Genomic DNA, 22,168 nt, shown 5'->3' on the forward strand with positions numbered 1-22,168 from the left:
TGTGGGAATGAGTAGAATGAGAAAATTGGTGGAATTTAAAATAGAGATGATTTGAATGCATTTGCGGGTCTTTATCAGTTTATACTTGTTCAATAAGTTTGGCTGCTTCTTAGATATTGTCCTTAGTATTCATTAAAATATACCTCTGATGTTCTAGTTAAGTACATATATAATGTGGCAAGATAGGATAGAAAAGAACATTAAAAAATTATGCTTTGATTATACTATACACACTGATTGTTTTGTATGTGTGTATTCAAATAAGGAGTTAAACCAAGGTATCACATACTTCTATAATTCTAACTAATAAAAGAGTAATATGCAAATTAGCCATCAATCCTCTATACCCACAAGCCACGCCCATCAGCCAATCAGGAGCGACTATGCAAATTAACCCAACTAAGATGATTGTGGTCACAGAGCAAGCAGAAGGCTTGGGTTTCCTTGGCAATGGAGAAAGCCCAGGCCAGCCCAAGCCTCCACTCAAGACTACAAAGTTTCAATTATAGGAGATAAATAAATCCCAACAAAAATGGCAGCAGCCACGGAGCTGGAAAGAGCAGGAGGCTTGAGTTGCTCCCAGCAATGGAAGAGGCTAAACTTCTGCAGCCCTGGCCTGCCTTGGCCTCCTCTTCAGGCTACAAAGTTTTAATTATAGAAGATAAATAAATCCAGACAAAAATGGCTGTGGCCATGGAGCAAGCAGAAGGCCTGGCTCCGCTCAAGGCTACAAAGTTTCAATTTTAGAAGATAAATAAATCCCAGATACCAGGGCCTCTGCTTCTGAGGCATGGCTGGCCTGAAAACCACCATAGGCTCTTGCTAGGCTGCCCCATACCCGAAGGGAACCCCCACTCTGATCCCAGTCACCCTTCAGGGCAAACCAGCTGGTCCCCACCCATGCACCAGGCCTCTATCCTATCTAATAAAAGAGTAATATGCAAATTGACCATCACCCCAACACACAAAATGGCTGCCCCCATGTGGTCAAAGATGGCCACCACAAGGTGGTCAGCACGGGATGACAGTTGGACATCCCTCGAGGGGTCCCAGATTGGAGAGGGTGCAGGCTGGGCTGAGGGACACCCCTGCCCCCGTGCACGAATTTCATGCACTAGGCCTCTAGTTTACCAATACCTACAGGCCCTTTTTCTTCAAAACTCTAATTACATCTGTAGAGTGTTAATTTCTCCCCTCTAAAATAATCTATTTTGTTCTTCCTCTTCCTCTTCATACAGTTTATTCAAGTCATGTTTCTTTGTAAGGGTTATGTTCTCTTTTTGATTGAATGATGTCCTCAAATCTAACATGTCCATTGTGTAAGTTAATGTAATGATTAGGTAATTAAATAGTGCTGGAGTCAGGGTCAACACCTAGGGGTTACTGCTTGCTGATTCTTGACAGATTACTAATAATTTTGGTTAATATTTCTTTTGAGGACATTTTTCTTATGATTGTGTACCTTCACAACATCTTGCTTAAAGTTCTGAAAAACTTTGTATCAGCCTGCATTATTGCCTGGTGAAGGATCTCCACAGCCCATAGTCCACAGAGATGTTATTGTGTTACATGGGATTTGTACATACCAGAAAAAAATTTAAGATTTCAAATACTGTTAATCTTAAGACTTTGGAGACAAAATATTGGAGTACTTTTAGGAGAGAATGTTCTATTGGAACAGGTGGAGAAGATTAGGTGTCCAAAGATAGGGCCTTTGGGAAGAGGACCTTAGAGAGACTGAAAAGTATATGTTCTGGGTAGCGGACAGACAGGTGGCAAGAGAAAAAAAAGAAAGAGGACTAGAGTGAAATAATGTAAGGAATCCTGGATTCATATAGTATTATAGGTACCTACTTTCTACTTTCTTGGACTATTAAATGACATGAGCAGATCAATAGTCAGATCTTAACAAAGCATGGTCAAATGCATTATTCTGAGTGTTCTTCTGCATCTGGAAATATTTAATAAGTTAAAAAAGCAGTTATTAAAGTACAGGTGGGTAGGAGGGGAATGGGCATGAGAATTTTATCACTCCTCTGTATGGACCCCGTAGGACTATAGTCATAGATATCATGGATTCTTTCCATGCTCTAGGGTTTTGCAAAATTTTCCTTAAAGAGGTTTCATTCTAGTATTTTTCCCCAAATGTAGCAGTTAACTCAAGTAATTCCCTTTGTGATCACCACACCTTTAAAACATCTTTCCGAAAGCTTTGGTTTTATAGAGGGAAATAAGATACTGAATTGGAGAAAAACAAATTAGAATTTAAATGAAAACATTCAGGTTTTGATTTGTTCCCTCAAATAGTGGCTGTTGCCACTTACCTGTGCAAATGTAACTGTCAAATGTGCTCTCTGAAATGTATATGAGCTCCTGTCACATTTCCTTTCTACTGTAGTTGGGGTTTCTTTTCCATTTGGGTGGGAGAGGTAAGGTGTAGTCCTTCCTTATAATGTATAGGTAGGAGGAATAAGAGTTTGATAGTGGAACTTAATATTATTTCAGCTTCTTCCTGATACAGGTGTACTTTATTTTTTAAAATTTTATTTTTCAAGGACAGTTATATTCAACATCATTTTGTATTCGTTTCAGGTGTACAGCATAATGGTTATGCAATCATAATGCTTTATAAAATGTCCTTCCACCCCCGCTATTTCCAGCACCCACCTGGCACCATGCTTAGTTATTACAATATTATTGTGAGCAGATGCCCTTTCAATAGAGACTTCCAGACAAGTCAATAGCAGTGCAATTTCCATCAATAAAGACATGGTCTCCATATTGGTCTGTTCACAACAACTTTTACCTGAAATTCTGTCCCCCTAGGAAATGTGGCTAAAGCTCCAAAGAAGGTGTCCCCAGGAGAAACAAACCAGCACCTAATCCATACCTGTAAACATAAAGAAAATGAGATTTAGAATGCTTGTGACGTTCTTCTGTTTCTTTGAACTAGATACAGTGCAGGAAAGTATGGCTTTGGAGAAATGATTGAATTCTGGCTGGAGATGAAAATGCTGCAGTTGAAATCTTTCCATGTACTTGGATCCATATTAAAGAAAATATTTTTGAGTGTTTAAGCCAAATGACCCAACAGGGTTGATAGTGTGAGGCATACTTCACAGTTGTATAAATATTTAAAACTGTTTTCCAGCCTATAAAACAAAGTAAATTAGGTTGTTTTTAAAAACGGCGTAATGAAATTAACCTGCCCACCTTAACTTGTTGAGGAACCTGCCCTAAAATCCCAGCCTTCTCTCCTGAAGAAAAAAAAAGTGTGATGAAGGCTGGCAACTTGGAAAACAAGCTGGTTTACGGAGGTTTCAGAGTTTCAAAAGGGACAATTAGGGTTGGGGTATACTGCCACAGGTGGTCTGTCTCCAGGTAGCCTGTCTGCCTAAATTGTCACTAGGGGCCCAACCAACTAGATGCCACACCTTTTCATCAAAAACTCCTCTGAACTCGATGAACAATAAACTCAGGGCTCCGCTGTATTCAGAAGCCTCAGACAAAGCAGTACAGCACCTTGGCAGTGCTGTGCTCATTTCTGTGCTGTTGGCACTTGCCATTAGAATGCCATCAAGTCCACCCTTAGCCACAGGGCTGAATGACTTGTAGGTGGTCTTTCTCATTCAGTCTTCTGAAGTTGCTGCTGCTGCTGCTTCTTCTTCTTCTTCTTCTTCTTCTTCTTCTTCTTCTTCTTCTTCTTCTTTAAAAAACAAACAAACAAAAAACACACATATTTTTATTGATTTCAGAGAGGAAGGGAGAGTGGAGGGGGGGGAGAGAGAGAAACATCAATGATGAAAGAGCATCATTGATTGCCTGCCTCCTGCATGCCCCCCACTGGGGATCGAGCCCATAACCCAGTCATGTGCCCTTGATTGGAATTGAACCCGGGACCCTTGAGTCCGTAGGTCGACACTCCATCTACTGAGCCAAATCAGCTAGGGCCCGAGGCTTCTTTTCTCACCTGTGTTGTTCTTGTGCTTTCCAAAATTTATTCTCTTGCATTTATTCTTACCTGCACTTTAGTTATTGCTATTGTATAACCTAGTCTTCCTTGCCTCTGATGCTATTGTAATTAACCTAGTTATTAATAATAGGAAAGGAACAAAGGAAAGGCCAAATATTATAGGCAAGTCATTTGGGCAGCTTCATCAGGAAGCTACAACCTTACACTCCCCAAGGGGTCCAACAAAGGGGAGATAGATGCATGCCCAGTAATGTTGGGGTACCTTAGGGAAGGTGCTTGTGTCAGTCACACCTGAGAACAAATGTCATTGGCCAGAATGGGCATGGACACTGCAAGGGTGTGAAATGTGGGATATTTAATCCCTTGAACAAAGGAGTTCACTCTCTTGTGCTCCTGGGACTCTTGGGACTTGTGTGACTCTGGGCTTGTGGGACTCCTTTGCATTCGCCCTTAGGGCCACGGAAATGCAAGCAGGAATTAATAGCTTCTATATAAAACTGGCACCATGGGGTGGTGGAAAGAGCACCAACCATCTTGAGTTTATCCCCATGGCTATCACTAACTCACTGAGACCCTCTGGCCAAGTCAGCTGACTTCTCTGAACCTTGGTTTCCACATCACTCAGGTGAAAGATTTTGTCATGTAAGGTCCTTTGAATTAAGCATTCTAGATAGAAGAGTCTTGTGTGCTTCTTTTGTTACATGATGCTCCATTGTGTATACTAGTACATTTTTTTGAACTCTTTTCTGATCCTGAAAATAATTAATTTTGTTTTTGTTCATAGATTGCAGATTGAAAAATGGATGAATGTCAAAGTGGGAGACATCATTAAATTGGAAAATAACCAATTTGTTGCTGTAAGTACTTAGTATTGTTTAAATAATGTACCTTGGGTTGAAACATACTGCAGTATTTACATTTGCAAGTTTAGTAAATATGTATTAATGCACAGTAATTATAGAGGGAATGATGCATTTGTAAGAAGTGTCAATTATAAAATGTTTTAAAAGACATATTGACCTTAGCTGGGTAGGTCAGTTGGTTAGAGTATCATCCTGATACACCAAGGTTTCAGGTTTGATCCCCCATCAGGGCACATACAAGAATCAACCAACAAATGCATAAATAAGTGGAATAACAAATTGACCTCTCTCTCTCTCTCTCCCTCCTATCAATAAAAATATTAAAAGATATATTAATTAATTACTTTCAATGACATGGTAACTCAGATAAAGCTGAATGATTATCACCTTATCTATCTCCTTTGGCATCATTTAAAGTAGTGGATATAAAAGATTTACAATTTTTGATTAAATAAGAGCTTTTAAAATGCTCCATAGTTACTTTCAAAACAGTTTGTCCTCCCATAATTTGAATATTATCCTTCAATAATGGAATTAATACTGTTAATTTAAAGTATGCTTGAAGAAAAGATAAGCTACAGGAAGAGAACATGTATGCTCCATCTGAATTATTACAATCAGGAAGTTTCTATTATTGTTTTGAATTATTTAAATCCTATTTAGGAGGGTTTGCTTTGTACAGTGGATGAAAGGATGAGAAAGATGAAATGGCCCTAAACTGCCTTCCTGGCAGGAATAGGCTTTGGCTTTCTCTGGACCCATTAGGCGTCTCATCTAATCTTTCTCAGCACCTGTCTTGGATATCCTTTCAGAGAGGCCATTTTGTGGTCTACTTGCCCTCTTTGTTATTTTAAGTTTTATAGCTTCTAGTCAGAGTTACTTGTTTTACTCTAATTTCTGTAAATAAATCCTCCTTTAAAAAATGAGTCAGAGAAATTGGAAATTTTAGAGAAAGGTTTATTTAAACATTTATCTGAGTTATATTGAAGAAGAAGCTTCCTGCTACAGTGTAGAGGTGCAACATATGATTTTCTATATGAAAAAGTAAACGGGCCATGTTCTATTTATGAACAATTACAAATTTGTGGGAGTGAAATATATGAGCAAGGATTTTTTTTTTTTAAAACAAAGAACCTATGATGTTCATTCTTCTTCTTCTCCCTTCTCTTCTTTTGATCATCTTTTTTTTTTGGTCTCAAATCAATTAATTTATAAAAAACAAAAATAATGATATATCTAGCACATATAATTGCACAGCATGCATTTATTGGATACAAAATTTAAAATAAAAATGTTATTGATAATCTCACACATTTTCATGACTTTATTCTGATTTTTGTCTATATTAACATATTTTCCCCTAAGTGTGCTCATACCACATGAGATATTTTTGCACTTCTATTTTTGGACTACAAAAAGAGAAAAGATAATATTGTAGATGATAAAGAAGAACTCCATGTGTGAGAATGTCTTAAAAAATAAAGGAAGACTTAAATACGAGTTCCAATAAATTTTATAAATTTTTCTTTTCTCCAGGTTATGGAGCCACCATCTCAATATTTTCACCTTTGTACTTTTGGTTTTTGAACACCAAAGAAGCAAAGCAATACAGAGCAAAATGCTTTCTGTTTTTTTATAGTTGTTATTCTAGTGACTTTATAGTCACCAGAGGAAAGAGCATACATTTTGGGGTCAGAGTACTGAATTCTAGTTTCAGGATTGCCCTCTAAACTCTGAGTGGTCATGCTATGGTGTGAAATCTCTTGGAGCCTTGGGGTCCTCAATTAGGTGTGTTAACACTCTTACCAGGGCTTTGTAAAGGCCATGGACTTTTTACAAGTTTATTTAGCTCATCTAGTGCTTGTGGAGCAAGAGATATCTTTCCAGATCTCTTATCCATTCAATGGGAACAGTAGTACCTTTACACAAGATTGTTGAGAAAATAAACTGATGTAATTATGCAAGAGTGTTTTGTAAACCCTTAAGGAATTGTACAACTTTTAGATGTTAGCATTGCTTGAGGTTTGGCTTCCTTTATTTATTAACTCAACAAGCATTATTTGTGCCTAATAAACCTATGAGGATAATGTCATTGGTTCTCAAGACTCAAAGAAGTTCAGTGAATTCTTTTCAGGTTTTCTAATTGGAGTATTTGTTTCAGGTTTTCAAGAGTCAATGACTTGGGGCCTTTTTGTTATCGTTGTGGAAGGTGGGGGAAGGGGCGCTGCTTTATTCTTAGGAGACACAGTTAAGCCTCGGGGGAAAAGGCACAAATAATTGAGAGAAGAAAGTACAAATAAGGTTGTAAGGAAGATGGTTTTGGTTGGAATTAATGACTATTTGCCTGCTACCCTCCTCCCCCATGAGTTCCAGTAATCATGCTTTCCCTGTCCTGAGGAATAAATGGGTTTGCATTATCAAGGCTCTTCATCTATGAACGAGTCACAGAAGTCTATGGTGGCAGAAGTTATTTTCTGATTTGTCCCAATGTAACCTAAACATACTCACTATAGAGGGAAGGTGTGAAGAATCTATACCATTCTTGAGCTAAAATTACCCGTCTTGATTTTTTTTTTTTTTTTTTTGTCAATCTTCACTGGAGGATACTTTAAGAGAGCATGGAAGGGTCTGGGCTGTGTGAGAGGAAAGACAGAGAGAGACAGAGAGAGAAAGAGATAGAGAGAGAGGAAGAAGAAGAAGAAGAAGAGGATGAAGAAGAAGAAGAAGGAGGAGGAGGAGGAGGAGAAGAAGAAGAAGAAGAAGAAGAAGAAGAAGAAGAAGAAGAAAAGAAGGAAGAAGAAGAAGAGAAGGAGATGGAGATGGAGTAGAAGGAAGAGGAGGAGGAGGAGGAGGAGGAGGAGGAGGAGGAGGAGAAGAAGAAGAAGAAGAAGAAGAAGAAGAAGAAGGAAAGAAGGAAGAAGAAGAAGAGAAGGAGAGGGAGATGGAGTAGAAGGAAGAGGAGGAGGAGGAGGAGGACAGTTGCTCACACAACTGTCTACATGTGACCGCTGACCAGGCTAAGGATAGAACCTGCAGCTCATACCTGGACTGGGAACCTGACACCCTTTAGTGGACAGGCCAACACTCTAACCACTGAACAACAAGGTCCATCCATTTGGTCACAAATTTTTCCTTCCTTTTTATTGCTGAATAATATTTCATTGTCTCTATGTACATATTTATACATTTCACATCTTCATCCATTTTTCTGTCAAAAAACCAGCAATTCCACTTCTGAAGAAACAAAAACACTAAATTGCAAAGGTATATGCATCCCTATGCTCATTGCAACATTATTTACAATAGCTAAGATGTGGAAATAAAACCCCTTATTTTTAATATAAAATTTGAAACTTGACATAAAATAAACAACTTCTCAATATAGCAAGGTACCAGAATTCTAGTTAAATTTTAATGTCATTTCCAAAGCTCAAATGGACAGCCACATAGAATGATTTCTCTCTGTGAGAGACCAACTACTCAATCTCTGAATGTTTTCCACTGTCTTTTACCACTTTCTATTCTATCTTGCCCTCTTGCTTAGTCCCTGCCTTATCTTCTCTTTCCTCTACTTTAAATCCCACCATCCTTTTATTTTTTCCAAATTATTTTTCATTTTATTTTTCTTTTAACTTTTCTCTTTTTAAAATTTACCTGTCTATTATTTTTCTATTGTTTTCAACTTCCTCCTTCTACTTCACTTAAGTTTTTCCCCAACTTTTTTTTTTTAACCTGTCCCCTGCTCTTATATTTCCATTTATCTCATCTATTGGGAAAAGTTTTATATTTTCCATCAGTAATGGTAAAAGCAAGAAAGAGAATTTTATATATTTCTTACAAAAAAGTAAATGAAATGACTACTTATCTTTATGCTATTCCCTGATCTTGCTTATGTTCTAATGGTCAATGGGGTGCAAAACAGAAACAGGTAAGTAGAGGGAGGGTTTGATTTCAGGTGTAAAACAGAAAGGTGGAACAGGATTTCATCTCCCTCACTTTTCCTCCAAGGCTCACTGACTCATGGTGGTGGAGAGATGATATAACATAGAAGGCTTTCAACCAATATCCTCTTCTCAAATATTTTTTATCCTGATTTTTTAAAATAGGCTGATCTGCTTCTCCTATCAAGTAGTGAGCCATATGGTCTTTGCTATATTGAAACTGCTGAGCTTGATGGGTAAGTGGTTAAAGTTAGAATAAGTAAGTAGATTGTTTTTTAAATTTATTTAAGAGTAATAGTTTTAGGAACAGGACTTAAATTCTAATCCTATTCTTCATTTTATTTTCTTGGATGAAAGAAGAGTCTAAATTGCAAAGTCCCTTTGCTAATTACTTTGCAGATTTTTTTTTGAAAACTCTGTCTTTTCTCTTGAATTTATTTTCTTTCAGTAACAGTGAATCAAACACACGCATGTAAATAATATTGCACAGGGATGCTTCTCTGAGATTCCTCAGAAGGGTTCTTTTTTGGGTTGGTTGGTTTGTTTTTAATTTCAAGTGTTTCTACAAGGAAAAAGAGAGGAGTAGTGGTCAAGATTTGAAGAAAGAAGGACCAGGAAAGAAGATGACTTGTTGGAACTGGACTGAATGACCACAGGGAAAGAAAAAAAGAGAAATGGAGTTTGATGCAGCTTTGACACTGAAATTAATTTAGAATTTAGTTATAGACCATAGAGTAGTTCTGTTTCAGTAGATTTAATTAGTCTGTCTGGCATATGCACATTTATTGAATGCTTACATTAAAAAACCCCCACCATATGCTGAAACCGGTTTGGCTCAGTGGATAGAGTGTCAGTCTGTGGACTGAAAGGTCCCAGGTTTGATTCTGGTCAAGGGCATGTACATTGGCTGCAGGCACATCCCCGGTGGAGGGTGTGCAGGAGGCAGCTGGTCGATGTTTCTCTCTCATTGATGTTTCTAGCTCTCTATCTCTCTCCCTCTCTGTAAAAAAATCAATAAAGTATATTAAAAAAAAAACACCCCCCCAAAAAAACAAAAAGCCCCCACCATACATGTTCTATAGATGGATTTTATAATTTAATCCTGAAGTAGAAGTATATATAAACTCCATTATATGACACCCTCCCCCCCAAAATGAACAAACAAACAAAAAAACAAGTCTTAGAAAGAGTAAGTTATTTGTCCCAAACTTCTAAAGATTGATGACAGGACTCAGACCTGGCAGCCTGACAAAATAGCCCATGGTTCTAAAGACTGCCTCCTAAATCGAGAGAAAATTTATAGCAATAAATATGCAATTGAAAAGAGAAAAAGTTTCAAGTCACTTTCATCTCAAGAACATAGAAAATAGACAAATAATTCTAAAACTTGCAGAAAGAAGGAGATGAAAACAAGAGCAGAAATCAATTAACAGGAAAATAATAGAAACAATCAATGAAACAAAAAAGTTGGTCTTTTGAAAGCATCATAAAGTTGATAAATCTTCAGCAGGACTGAAAAAGAAAAAAGAGAAGTTATAAATTAATAGTATCATGAATGAACCAGGAAATGTTATGACAGGTCCTATAGAAGAACAAGGAAATACTATGCACATAAATTTAACAACATAGATGAAACAAACCCATCCCTAAAATAACAAAAAACAACCCACAAACTATAAAAGCTAATCCAACATGGAGTAGATATTGAATAGCCTTATAATTATTAGGAAAATTGAATTCAAGTGTAAAACATAAAGCTATAAAACTTTTTGATAAAAACAGCAAATCTTTAAGATCTAGGGTTAGACAGAGTTCTTAGACTTGACACAAAATTCATGACCCATAAAAGGAAAAAAAGGTAAACTGGACTTCATCAAATTAAAAGTTTTCTGTGTAACAGACCCACTTAAGAGGATGAAAAAATAAACTACACACTAGGAGAAAATATTTGCACACTATCTATCCGACAAAGGGTTTGTATTTGAATATGTGAAAAATGCTCAAAACTCAATAGTAAAAATACCCCAGACAATTTAATTAGAAAATTGGCAAATGATATGAAGAAACATTTCATCAAAGATGACATACAGATGGCAAATAAGCACATCAGAAGATGCTCAACATCACTAGCCATTAGGGAAATTAAAATTAAAACCACAATAAGATATCACCACATACCTATCAGAATGGCTCAAATAAAAAAAGAGCAGCAGCTCCAAATGCCGGCAAGGATGTAGAGAAATGGGATCACTCACACATTGCTGATGGGAATGTAAAATGCTACTCTCACTCTGGAAAGCAGTTTGGCAGTTTCTTAAAAAACTAAACATGCAACTGCCATACAACCCAGCAATTTCACTTCTGGGCATTTATCCCAGAGAACTGAAGACTTACATGAAAACTTGTACACAGATGTTTATGGCAGCTTTATTTTGTCTATAAACAACTTATATGCTCGTTAATGTGTGAACAGTTGAACAAACTATGGCATATCCATATCATAGAATACTACTGATTAAAAAAAAAGGAATAAACTATTGATAAATGCAACAACCTAAATGAATCTTCAGAAAATTATGTGGAGTAAAAAAAAAAAACCACTCCCAAGAGGTTACTACTATATTATTCTATTTCAATACCATTCTTGAAGTGGCAGCTTTATAGAAATAGACAGCATACTATTGGTTGCCAGGAGTTAAAGATGGTAGGAGGAGACAGGGCAGTGGGTAGGGCTATATAGACAAACTGAGGAGTCCCTGTAGTGATAGAAGCACCCTGTATCTTGACTGTGCCAATGTCAATATCCTGGTTGTGATATAGTTCTGCCAGATTTTATCATTAGGGGAAATCAAGTAAAGGGCACATAGGATCTTTCTGTATTGTTTCATATGCTGAGCCAGATTAAGGAAGAGTATATGGCATGACAATGAAGGGATTAATCTGGAGTCTTGGGAAATCTTATTTTTATCATAAGGAAGTATGTGTGATTATTTTCCCCTTTAGTTTCTACATCTGAAGGTGGAAATGAGATATTGCAGAGAATCCTGAGGAAGTAACTTAAAATGATGATACACTTTGATAAATGACACAATATACTGAGTAGAGTAAAGAAGTGAGGACTGTCTGGCCTAGTTGGTGTGACTGACTACTTCTAGTATTTGAAAAATTGTTTAAATGAATGCACATGTTATTCCTTTAACCTCAGCACTACTATCTCTCTCTTGTCTGTCAAGCCCAGCCCAATTTTTTTCCCCAATTATGAAGTTATTTATTATCACAATCTCTAGTCACCTCTGACTCCTAGGAATTGATAGATTTTGACCAATGAGATTACTTTTTTAAAAAGTAACTTCAGTTATACAGCCAACTTCCCTGCAGAAAGCTATTTTACCAATGGGGATACTTTGAGTTCATATTTTCTTAACATCATTGTGAAACTCATTTATGGGAAGTTTAGATTAAATGCCCTCTCAGGTATTTGCTTTTAGGTGCTCTAAATTCTATTACTTCATGATTTGACATGTACTTCCAAAAGGTGATATTTGCTTTTTTATCTACCACTTGTTTCCCTCAAGAGGACAATAACCCTCATGGGGCATCATTGAATGTCATGGTATGTATTCAATAAATATTTGTTGACTGAATGAACCCAATACTAAACATTTTCATAAAAGATAGAACTATGACAGAGAACTCCAATAGAAGAGAATTCTTTGAACTCAGTGAGAAAACTGGTGTGGCAAGCTCTTAAAAGTAAGATGGAATGATGGTCATGGAATCTTCACTGCTGGTCATTTCATGAACACCAGGGAGCAGCCATCTGTCCAACGTATGTGTGGTCCTGCCTGGAAGAAGATGAGCAGCTCCCTGTGACTTGCTGAATTCCCGTTCGGTTGTTTGATTTTAGATTCTTGGCTTGATTTTCCAAGAAAAGGAAAGCTGTATTCCTTTTAACATTTAAATTTCAGCTACTGTGAAATTAGCCATGACCATTTTTTGCAAGTAAAACTCCTGTGTAGATCGACTCTGGAGTGATACTGGCCTCCTTTTTTTGGCAATTGTGCTCCCCTCCCTATTGTGTTTTGTAACTCATGCATGATGTCTGAGTAGGTTCGAATGAAACCATATTTATTATGTCCTCTGTTCTTTCAAATAGCAAAACAGATTACTGTGTTGTTATACAGATGTGCTGTGGGTGGAATGCCAATTCTTAGGAGTCGGCAAAGCCTTGTCCACTTTCCTGAGATAGTGTGCAAGATGTGAATAACATCCAAAGGGAGTTTCTCAAATCTCTTGGGTTGGATTTGGCATGTGCTGCACCCACCTGATTGCTTCGTGTAAGATTCTGTTGGGCCATTCCATATAAAAATTCATGTCATGTCCATTAATTTCACAGGGAAACGAACCTTAAAGTTCGCCATGCACTATCAGTTACCTCAGAACTTGGAGAAGATATTAGGAGACTTGCAAACTTTGATGGTGAGTCTTTAAAATAGAAAAACAAAACTCTCAAAATCAAAAAGCTTTTGTAACAAAAATAGTAACAAGCTAATGACCTGAAATCCAATTTATGGTTTGTTTGTTTTTTATTTGGTGAAAGGACATAAAATTCTCTAGGCACCAGAGCCTGTAATCTCTTCTCACGCTAAAGAGTAAAAGTGTTTACCAAGGGAGAATGACTTTATTAGCTCATCATTCATTTCATTCCTGTATCTTCTCCTCTAGACTGTGTTCGCTATGGTCCCACAATACCCTTACGTGCCTTGCTTTGGCCTCTCTGGCACTGTACCAGGTATATAAACTTTCTGAGGATAAATACAGACCATACTTTTATTCTTGGCTCTAGGTCTAACCATCCCTTCATTCTCTGACATCATAACAAACACCAAATGCTAGACAGAAAACTTTGTGAAGACAGTAACCATGCCTCATATGTTTTTGTATCTTTCCTAGTGCCTGGCATAATGTTTTAAAGATAGTAGGTGTGTAGAAAGAATATCTTGATTTATTAATCTGTTGGTCAATGGTTGCTCTTTATTTTAGACCACGGTTTTATCACCATCTTCACACCATTCAACCCAGGCCCCTGCTCCTTGGCATGGATTCTCCTCTGCCTGTTCTATTCCAGCTATGTCTTCTTGTTTTCTGTTAAAGTTGTCACAAGAAAACAAAATCCTTCAAGAACCCAAGGAAAGAGCCATTAATAATAGGACATTAGGCACCACGACAGGCTGTGGAATCTTTGGGGCCTTCCTATCATCTCTCAATGGTCTCTTGCTTTACACATTTGCTTGTCTGGCCTTGAATATCAATATTTACGTACAGATTGGTTTTATTTGTTAATTAGAGGCCGGGTGAATGAGATTTGTGCACTTCAGGGTGGTCCCTCAGTCCAGCCTGTTCCCTCTCGCAGTCTGGGAGCCCTCAGGGATGTCTGATGGGGAGCGAGCCTAAGCTGGCAGTGGGACATCCTTTGCACTCTGGAATTTATTTATCTTCTGTAATTGAAACTTTGTAGCCTTGAGTGGAGGCCTAGGCCAGCCAGAGTGTGTGGAAAGCTTGGCTTCCTTCATTACTGGGGAAACCCAAGCCTCTGCTGGCTCTGTGGCTATAGCCATCCTGGTTGGGTTAATTTGCATATTTGCTCCTAATTGGCTAGTGGGCGTGGCTTGTGGGTGTAGCAGGGTGGTGGTTAATTTGCATATTATTATATTATTAGATAGATATGCAAATAAAGGCAACACGGACCTTTCTGTTCAATCGCTTATATTTTAAATCTGGTCACTTTTCAGAGAACAAGTAGTGCCAAATGCATCAGGCTGGTACATTTCTGGGCTAAGAACCAGGTTTCTGCTAAATTTACTCTTTCATTCATAAATCTTGGGTTGAACTTCAGTCTACCTTAAAGTTCAAGGAAATATGACTTATGGGTTTTGCCTTATTAAAATATGATATTTTGTTTCCAAGAAGCATCTGAAGAATGAATAGAGGGATAACAGAGAAATAAATTAGATACAATATACAAATTAGATTCCCCTTGTTAGCAGCCAAATTTAAAGACCAAGAGGGTGATGCAAAAGATGGTATAAGATGTTTTTGAAAGATTTGGGGCAATTAACAAATCCTAAATCCTTCCCACAATTGCTCTTTCTTTAGTTGAATAGTCTTCAACTTTTCCTCCATTTCTTTCCTTTTTCAATCCCTAGTTTACATGTCTTAATTTCAATCTCTTCCTGCCTCTCTGACACACATTCACACACTATACATCATGTACACACATTTCTTTATCCATTTGTCCAGTTTCATCTCTCTTTTCTTCCTTCTCTGCATTGTTTCTTACCATTATTTTTCCATCTTCCTCTTCCACTGTTTATCTTAGTTGATTTATTTTCTCTACCTGCTCACCTTTTCTGTTTTTTTTTTTAAATCTTCTCTGTTTTTATCACTCTTTCCATATTAATGAATTTATTAGTTCTTTTATTAAGTTCCTTGTAAAGATAAGATACAGTACAAAGTATGTAGAATTATAAAATGTCTCCACATGTATTACATGTTTCTTTTACTCTCCCATTGTATTTTTTACTTAATCTTTTTTTGGCTCCCATATTCATCTTTATTATAATGGAGTATCAGTAGATTTCAGAGTTTCTTTTGGTGACTAGAAAAAGACTTCTTTGTATCATGGGAATTAAAACCAGATATTGCATTCTTTCTTTTAAATTAAAAATACGATGTCAGCATTTGGAAATGGCCTGCCTAGTTATAGCAAGGTCATGTAGCTATGGCAAGGTCACATGTGAGCATGCCTGTCTGTGCTAAATATATCTTTTAGCTTGTGACTTTGGGGCAAATCTGGGTATGGCATTATTTTTGCTTCTGAGACTTGCCAAAATACTTTCTCTAGCAACAAAGTACAGTGTCCCTGAATCCTAAGTGCACATCTTCCAAGTATCTGAAGACCTGAGCACCCCTCTCTTATCCTTAGAGAAATCCTCACTGAAACTTCAAATTGGGGACACCAACGGTCAAAAGTGAGATAGGTAGAGTCTCATGATAAAATGTCTCCACATGTAGTACATGTTTCTTTAGATAGGATAGTTTCTATCCACCTATTCCTATCCCCCTGTTCCTGAGGGGTGATCAGGGCAGCAGCTGCTGCTCGCACCCACTGCTGGCACTGGCCCCAGTCACTCCACACAATCAGTGGGTGTGAGCAGGACTAGCACCATCAGTGTGGGAGTAGTGGTGGTGGTGAGAGTGGGGCTGCTGGCAGACAGGGGACCAGAGACCACACAGGGAGGAGCCAGGTAGGGACATGGAGGAGGGGCCAAGACCCTCCCCCGTGCCTGTTGTAGCTTCACAGCCCACAGTTCCTTTCATGGTTCTCAAAATCATGCACTGGGCCCCTAGTATTAACTAATTGCATGCAACCCTATTAAATCCTGACACCCCTGGAGGAAGATATTATTATTATTACCTCTACCTATGACAAGGACTCTAGACCTTGATAAATCAAATAACTGTCCCAATGTCACATGGTTACTAAGTGGAGAAGCCAGAATATGAACCCGGGACTCCTGGCAAAGGTTATTCTTCAAAAGGACATGGCACAAGAAGCTCTAAACTACAGTGGCGACAGCACTGGAGAATTGGGGGAATTAACATGACAGCACAGCCCCTGAACACTCTAGGCTTATGGTAGGGTAAGACATAGGTGATAAGGATTTAATAGGGTTGCAAAATTAATCACCAGACATCAGTTCTTTCCAGGACTCATATGACATTATCATATTTTTAAAAAGTAGCATTGTTCTCAGTGGTCTTGAATGTTAGGATCCCTGACAAGAGTTTATAGAGTGGTGGCAAAACATAGAGACCAGTATAGGCGAGGCAGAGATGGATCTTGGTAGGTAAATTCATTTATTTGAAAAGTTTTCACATCAGACATCAGAAGAAACTGGTCTGTAGTTTGCTGAACTTTATAAGAAAAGATACATAGCTTGTTTGAATATTATAGTACATGTGAAAATAAAGTGGGCCTTGATTTTTTTCACATTAAAATCTTCTGGGAATTGATAAGTTTTTACAAATAAGTAACTGGAAATAGTTGCCAACCATACATTTATCAACTGGTCATTTTTATGCCTTGGGGAAAGCCCTGGCTGTAAATTGTCCAAATGTGTTTAAGAATCTTTCATATGTTGTTACTGATTGAACTAAGATCTGTTTTTTGCAACTTATGACAAGTTTACATATTTTGTATGACTGTTAATACTGAGTTCTGAACTGGGGAAAGGTTGACTCTTTATTTCAGGAATCTTTGTGTATTTTGTGGTCCTTTCTAAAGAATAGCATGTGTGTAATTAAAACAGTGAAAAGCAAACATCTCTTTTTGGTTAAAAACAAAACAAAAAGGCTTGGTTAGCATCTTGTAAGTTTTTTACCTACCAGATAGGTTTCCCATTCACCTGAACATAATCCAGAAGCATAGCATAGAGTCCGTGTAAGAACAGGAAGAATAAATTCCCTCTTTATTGCTGCTGTTGGTGTGGTGATGATGGTAGTGATGATGGGTGGCTGAGGCTTGATGTTTGAAGAATAAAGAGGCTTTAGAAAACAGGAAGGTGACACTATTCTTTCTAAGAAAAAAATATTTATCACAACTATCATGGCAACAATAGTGGGCAATCTTCCAAACTTTAAGAAACTTGTGGCTAGAGAAATGCTTAAACAGTAATCATGATGTTTTACTTAATAGATGATTTGTCTTAAGGAAGAGCAATGCAGGTAATAAAAATATTGCTAATAATATTAATAATATACATAGAGAAATAAAGCCAAATTCTCTATAAAATCATGGAATAGAGACAGAAGAATGAGAGATCGATCCAAGATGGCTGCACAGGTAAATACCTAGCCACAGCCGCACACAACAATTTCAATAAAATACAACTAAAATATAAAATGGACATTACCCAGAACTACAGGAAAGTCGACTGACTGGAAATTCTACAAGGAGAAAACCAGAAGGAAGCGCGGAGGAGCTGTAAAAGCCTAAGGTACGAAGACACGTGGCATGCGCGGAGAGGACAGAGCCGGAGAGGAGGGGTGACTGAGTGCCTGGCTGGCGTTCCCTAGTGGGAAGGAGATAAAAGCTCTAACTGTGCTGGGCCCCAGTTCCGACTGCTCTGAACCCCAGTTCTAGGCCAGACCCCGGGGACCCAGGCTCATCCATAGGGAGCTGGGCTGTAAGGCAGAACGCCGGGGGAGCGGCGAAAGGAGGTCCCGGAGGCACGCACATTGCATGCAGAGAAGGGACTGTTGGATGTGCCGCAGAATTGCCCTGGCGGGAAGGAGACTGGGACTCCAGACTGCTCTGAACGCCACCTCCAATCCCACTACCAACTAAACTGAACCCCAGTTCCAGGCTCATAGGGGGAGAGCCTAGACTAGGGGTGTCGAACTCAATCAGAGAAGAGGCCAAAATCTAAAATCCAGCCTAAATCGCGGGCCGAATGGTTTACTGAACAGTCATAAACTGTCATTGTGATGGAAACGCAGCAGAGTGCAGTGATGACAGCGCGGTGCGGGCCACATTGCAAGGCCTGGCGGGACGGATTTGGCCCGCGGGCCTTGTGTTTGACACGTGGCCTAGACTGTTTGGTAGCAGGCGAAAATCGAGGGCACCTTTCTCTCAGAGGCACTTGCAGCGAGTACTGAAGGATCCGGAGACCCAGGAACCACATAGGGTGGGGCTGACGGAAGCCAAGGCTGTAGGCTCCACCCTGAAACTCCGCCCCATCAGGGAAGCTGCAAAAATGCGACAATGAAATAGATCACAAACGAAAGAAATGGAGGACAAAAAGTGACTGGATATAGAGTTCAAATCTACGCTTATAAGGTTTTTCAAGAATTTCCTAGAAAAGGTCAATAAGTCCTATGAGGATATGAAAAGGGATCAACTAGAATTAATAAGGAATCAATGAGAAATGATAAGGGGATCAACAAGAAATAAAGAATACATTGTCTGAAATAAAAAATATTATACAGAGTCCTAAAAACAGAATGGAAGATAGCAAGAATCAAGTCAAAGATTTGGAACATAAAGAGCCAGAAGACACTCCTCCACAGAAGCAAGAAGACAAGAGAATCCAGAAAATTGAAGATAATGTAAGAAACCTCTGGGACAACTTCAAGTGAACCAACATCAGAATTATGGGGGTCCCAGAAGATGAGAGAGAGCAAGATATCGAAAACATACTGAAAGAAATAGTGACAGAAAACTTCCCCCACCTGGTGAAAGTATTAGACTTACAAGTCCAGGAAGTGCACAGAACTCCAAACAAAAGGAATCCAAAGAGGACCACACCAAGACAAATCATAATTAAAATTCCAAGAGCAAAAGACAAAGAGAGAATATTAAAAGCAGCAAGAGCAAAGAAGGTAGTTACCTATAAAGGAGCACCTATATGATTGTCAGCCGATTTCTCAACAGAAACCATGCAGGCCAGACGGGAATGGCAAGAAATATTCAAGGTGATGAACAGTAAGAACCTACAGCCAAAGATAATCTATCCAGCAAAGCTATCACTCAGAATCGAAGGTCAGATAAAGAGCTTCACTAATAAAAAAAAGCTAAAGGAGTTCATCACCACCAAACCAGAATTATATGAATTGCTGAAGGGGGTTCTTTCAGAAGAGAAAGTAAATAAAGATAAAAATTATAAACAACAAATAGGTAACTATCAACAAGTGAATCTAAAAAACAAGGAAATTAAAAAAAATCTGATGAACAATATTAACTTGAATATAATATCAATAGAATAAGAGGTATGGAAGGGGAGTGAACTGACGATTCTTGCGGAAAAGGGGAGAGGGGGAGGTGGGAAGAGACTGAACATAAACTGTGCACCTATGGATGAGGACAATGGGGGGTGGGGAAAGGGCAGAGGGTGGGATGGGAACCTGGTGGAGGAGAACAATGGGAGGGGAAGGAACATTTGTAATAATATGAACAATAAAAATTTATTTAAAAAAATAAAAACAATAAAGATTTACAAGCTCTCAAAAAAAAAAAAAAAAAAAAAGACACATCAATTGGTTGCCTCCCACACACGCTCTCACCAGGGCTGGGGATTGAGCCTGCAACCAGGATATGAGCCTTTGACAGGAATGGAACCCGGGACCCTTCAGTCTGGGGGCTGACGCTGTATCCACTGAGCCAAATCAGCTGGGGCCCAATATACTTCCTTTTTTAATTTTTAAAAAAATATTTATGTTTTCTGACTAAATCATACATTATAAATACATTAACCAATATATTTCTTGACATTTCTGAGACTGGGACACTTCATGGAACCCAATGGCACCAGTAGTGATGGCACGCTGGAGGATTCTGGAGAAAAGGGCGTCTCTTTTGACAGGCAGTTCTTCTCCTTTAGAAAATCGCTCTTGGCTGCTGTTCATGCTGGGCCTGCTTGTCCCCGGATACCTTACCTTTCCTTTCCTTTCCTTTCCTTTCCCTTTCCCTTTCCCTTTCCCTTTCCTTTCCCTTTTCCTTTCCTTTCCCTTCCCTTTCCCTTCCCTTCCCTTCCCTTCCCTTCCCTTCCCTTCCCTTCCCTTCCCTTCCCTTCCCTTCCCTTCCCTTCCTTCCTTCCCTTCCCTTCCCTTCCCTTCCTCCCTTCCCTTCCCTTCCCTTCCTCCCTTCCCTTCCCTTCCCTTCCCTTCCCTTCCCTTCCCTTCCTTCCCTTCCTTCCTTTCCTTTCCTTTCCTTTCCTTTCCTTTCCTTTCCTTTCCTTTCCTTTCCTTTCCTTTCCTTTCCTTTCCTTTCCTTTCCTTTCCTTTCCTTTATTGATTTTTTTTTTTTACAGAGAGGAGGGGAGAGGGATGGGGAGTTAGAGGCATCAATGAGAAAGAGGCATCCGTCGCTGCCTCCTGCACACCCCCTACTGGGGATGTGCCTGCAACTAAGGTACATGCCCTCGAACCTGGGACCCTTCAGTCCGCAGGCCCATGCTCTTTCCACTGAGCCAAACCGGTTAGGGTTGGATGCCTTTCTTGCTCTTCTCCCTTTCAGCTCTGTAATACCAAGGGCTGCTCCCTGCGGCTGCGTTCCCAAGCCTCCATCTCCCCTAAATTCAGGCGGGGCTGAGCCAATGGGAGGCACTGCCGGGAGACCGGGAGACCGGAGGCAGGAGAAGTCAGAGTGTTTGTCCGCTGCCCTCTCTGCTGTCTCTGGCAGCAAATGAATGTCCTCCCTGGCGTCAGCCTCCCGTTACCCCACCTCCTCTCCTTGCCCCCTTTATGGTAGGCGCACTGGCTGCCTGTGGTTGCCGACCTCTTGCTTGTTTGGCTTGACACCCCTTGTTCGGCCCCCCACATCATCTGTCACACGTGTTTAACACCCTACATTAAGCTCTCTTTACGAGAAGCTCTTTAACGGGTTTTTCTCTTCTTGGTTGGATCCTGAACTAATTAATGCCTCTTCGGTCTAGGGCAGTCCCCGTGTGGTAGTCCTCGAGAAAGGAATACTGAAGAAGATTTATGTGCAATTGGCTCGCCCTCTCCCCGACCATGTCTCCCAGGAGTGCCCAGTGCTTCTCGGCCTCTAAATCACACACCTATCGGGGGGATCTCATTAAAGTGAAGGCTTGAATGTCATAGGTGTGAGGTCGGGTCCGAGTGTCTGTGTTTCTAACAAGCTCCCCAGGGATGCGGACCCCGCGGGTGCAGAGCTGAGGAGAAGGCGCCCAGGCACCTAGGACCCCACGAGGAAGGGGGAGCACCGGGCTCCTACAGCAGCTCCGTGGCCGGAGTCCCCGTCCTGACGGGACTGCGTGGGAGGCGGACGATGGGTGCCAGCCGCTTGGCCGCAGATGGACTGGACTCACGTAGCGGCAAGCATCTGGCTTCTTTCTCATGGAACCAGATTGTGCCTGAGCTTTTACTTATTTGAATAAATTTTATTTTATTTTTTTATAAATTATTTATTTCCCCTTTATTAAACAGGAATATTATAGATCTTTGGGTATATATCCTGAATTTAATTTTTAGGATGGTAAAGGGGTTGTTACAAAATGTTCGTTTTGCCGAAACTGGTTTGTCTCAGTGGATGGAGCGTAGGCCTGCGGACTGAGGAATCCTGGGTTCGATTCCAGTCCGGGGCATGGGCCTTGGTTGCCGGCGCATCCCTGTGTGTGTGTGTGTGTGTGTGTGTGTGTGTGTGTGTGAGGCGGTTGATTGGCGTTTCTCTCTCATTGATGTTTCTGACTCTCTATCCCTCTCCCTTCCTCTCTGTAAAATATCAATAAAATATATTTTAAAACAAATCATGGAATACTTGGTATTGAGCTCCATTTTCATGGTAAGCTACAGAGTTCCACTTGGAGGTA

At 39.5% G+C, this 22,168-nt stretch overlaps 1 protein-coding gene across 6 annotated transcripts in view; it reads left to right on the forward strand.

Annotated features, from left to right (window-relative positions):
* The window catches only part of ATP8B4 (ATPase phospholipid transporting 8B4 (putative)), a 229,102-nt gene that overhangs the window by 92,901 nt on the left and 114,033 nt on the right, over window positions 1–22,168 (forward strand). For all 6 annotated transcript variants that reach the window (XM_036442585.2, XM_036442537.1, XM_036442619.2 and 3 more), the window contains exons 8-10: window positions 4,758–4,830; window positions 8,943–9,013; window positions 13,174–13,256. In XM_036442585.2, the coding sequence (XP_036298478.1) occupies window positions 4,758–4,830; window positions 8,943–9,013; window positions 13,174–13,256 (227 nt within the window). The remainder of the gene's footprint in view (window positions 1–4,757; window positions 4,831–8,942; window positions 9,014–13,173; window positions 13,257–22,168) is intronic.

Source organism: Pipistrellus kuhlii, unplaced genomic scaffold (assembly GCF_014108245.1).
Source record: "Pipistrellus kuhlii isolate mPipKuh1 unplaced genomic scaffold, mPipKuh1.p scaffold_m20_p_1, whole genome shotgun sequence".
NCBI classification, from domain to species: Eukaryota; Metazoa; Chordata; class Mammalia; order Chiroptera; family Vespertilionidae; genus Pipistrellus; species Pipistrellus kuhlii.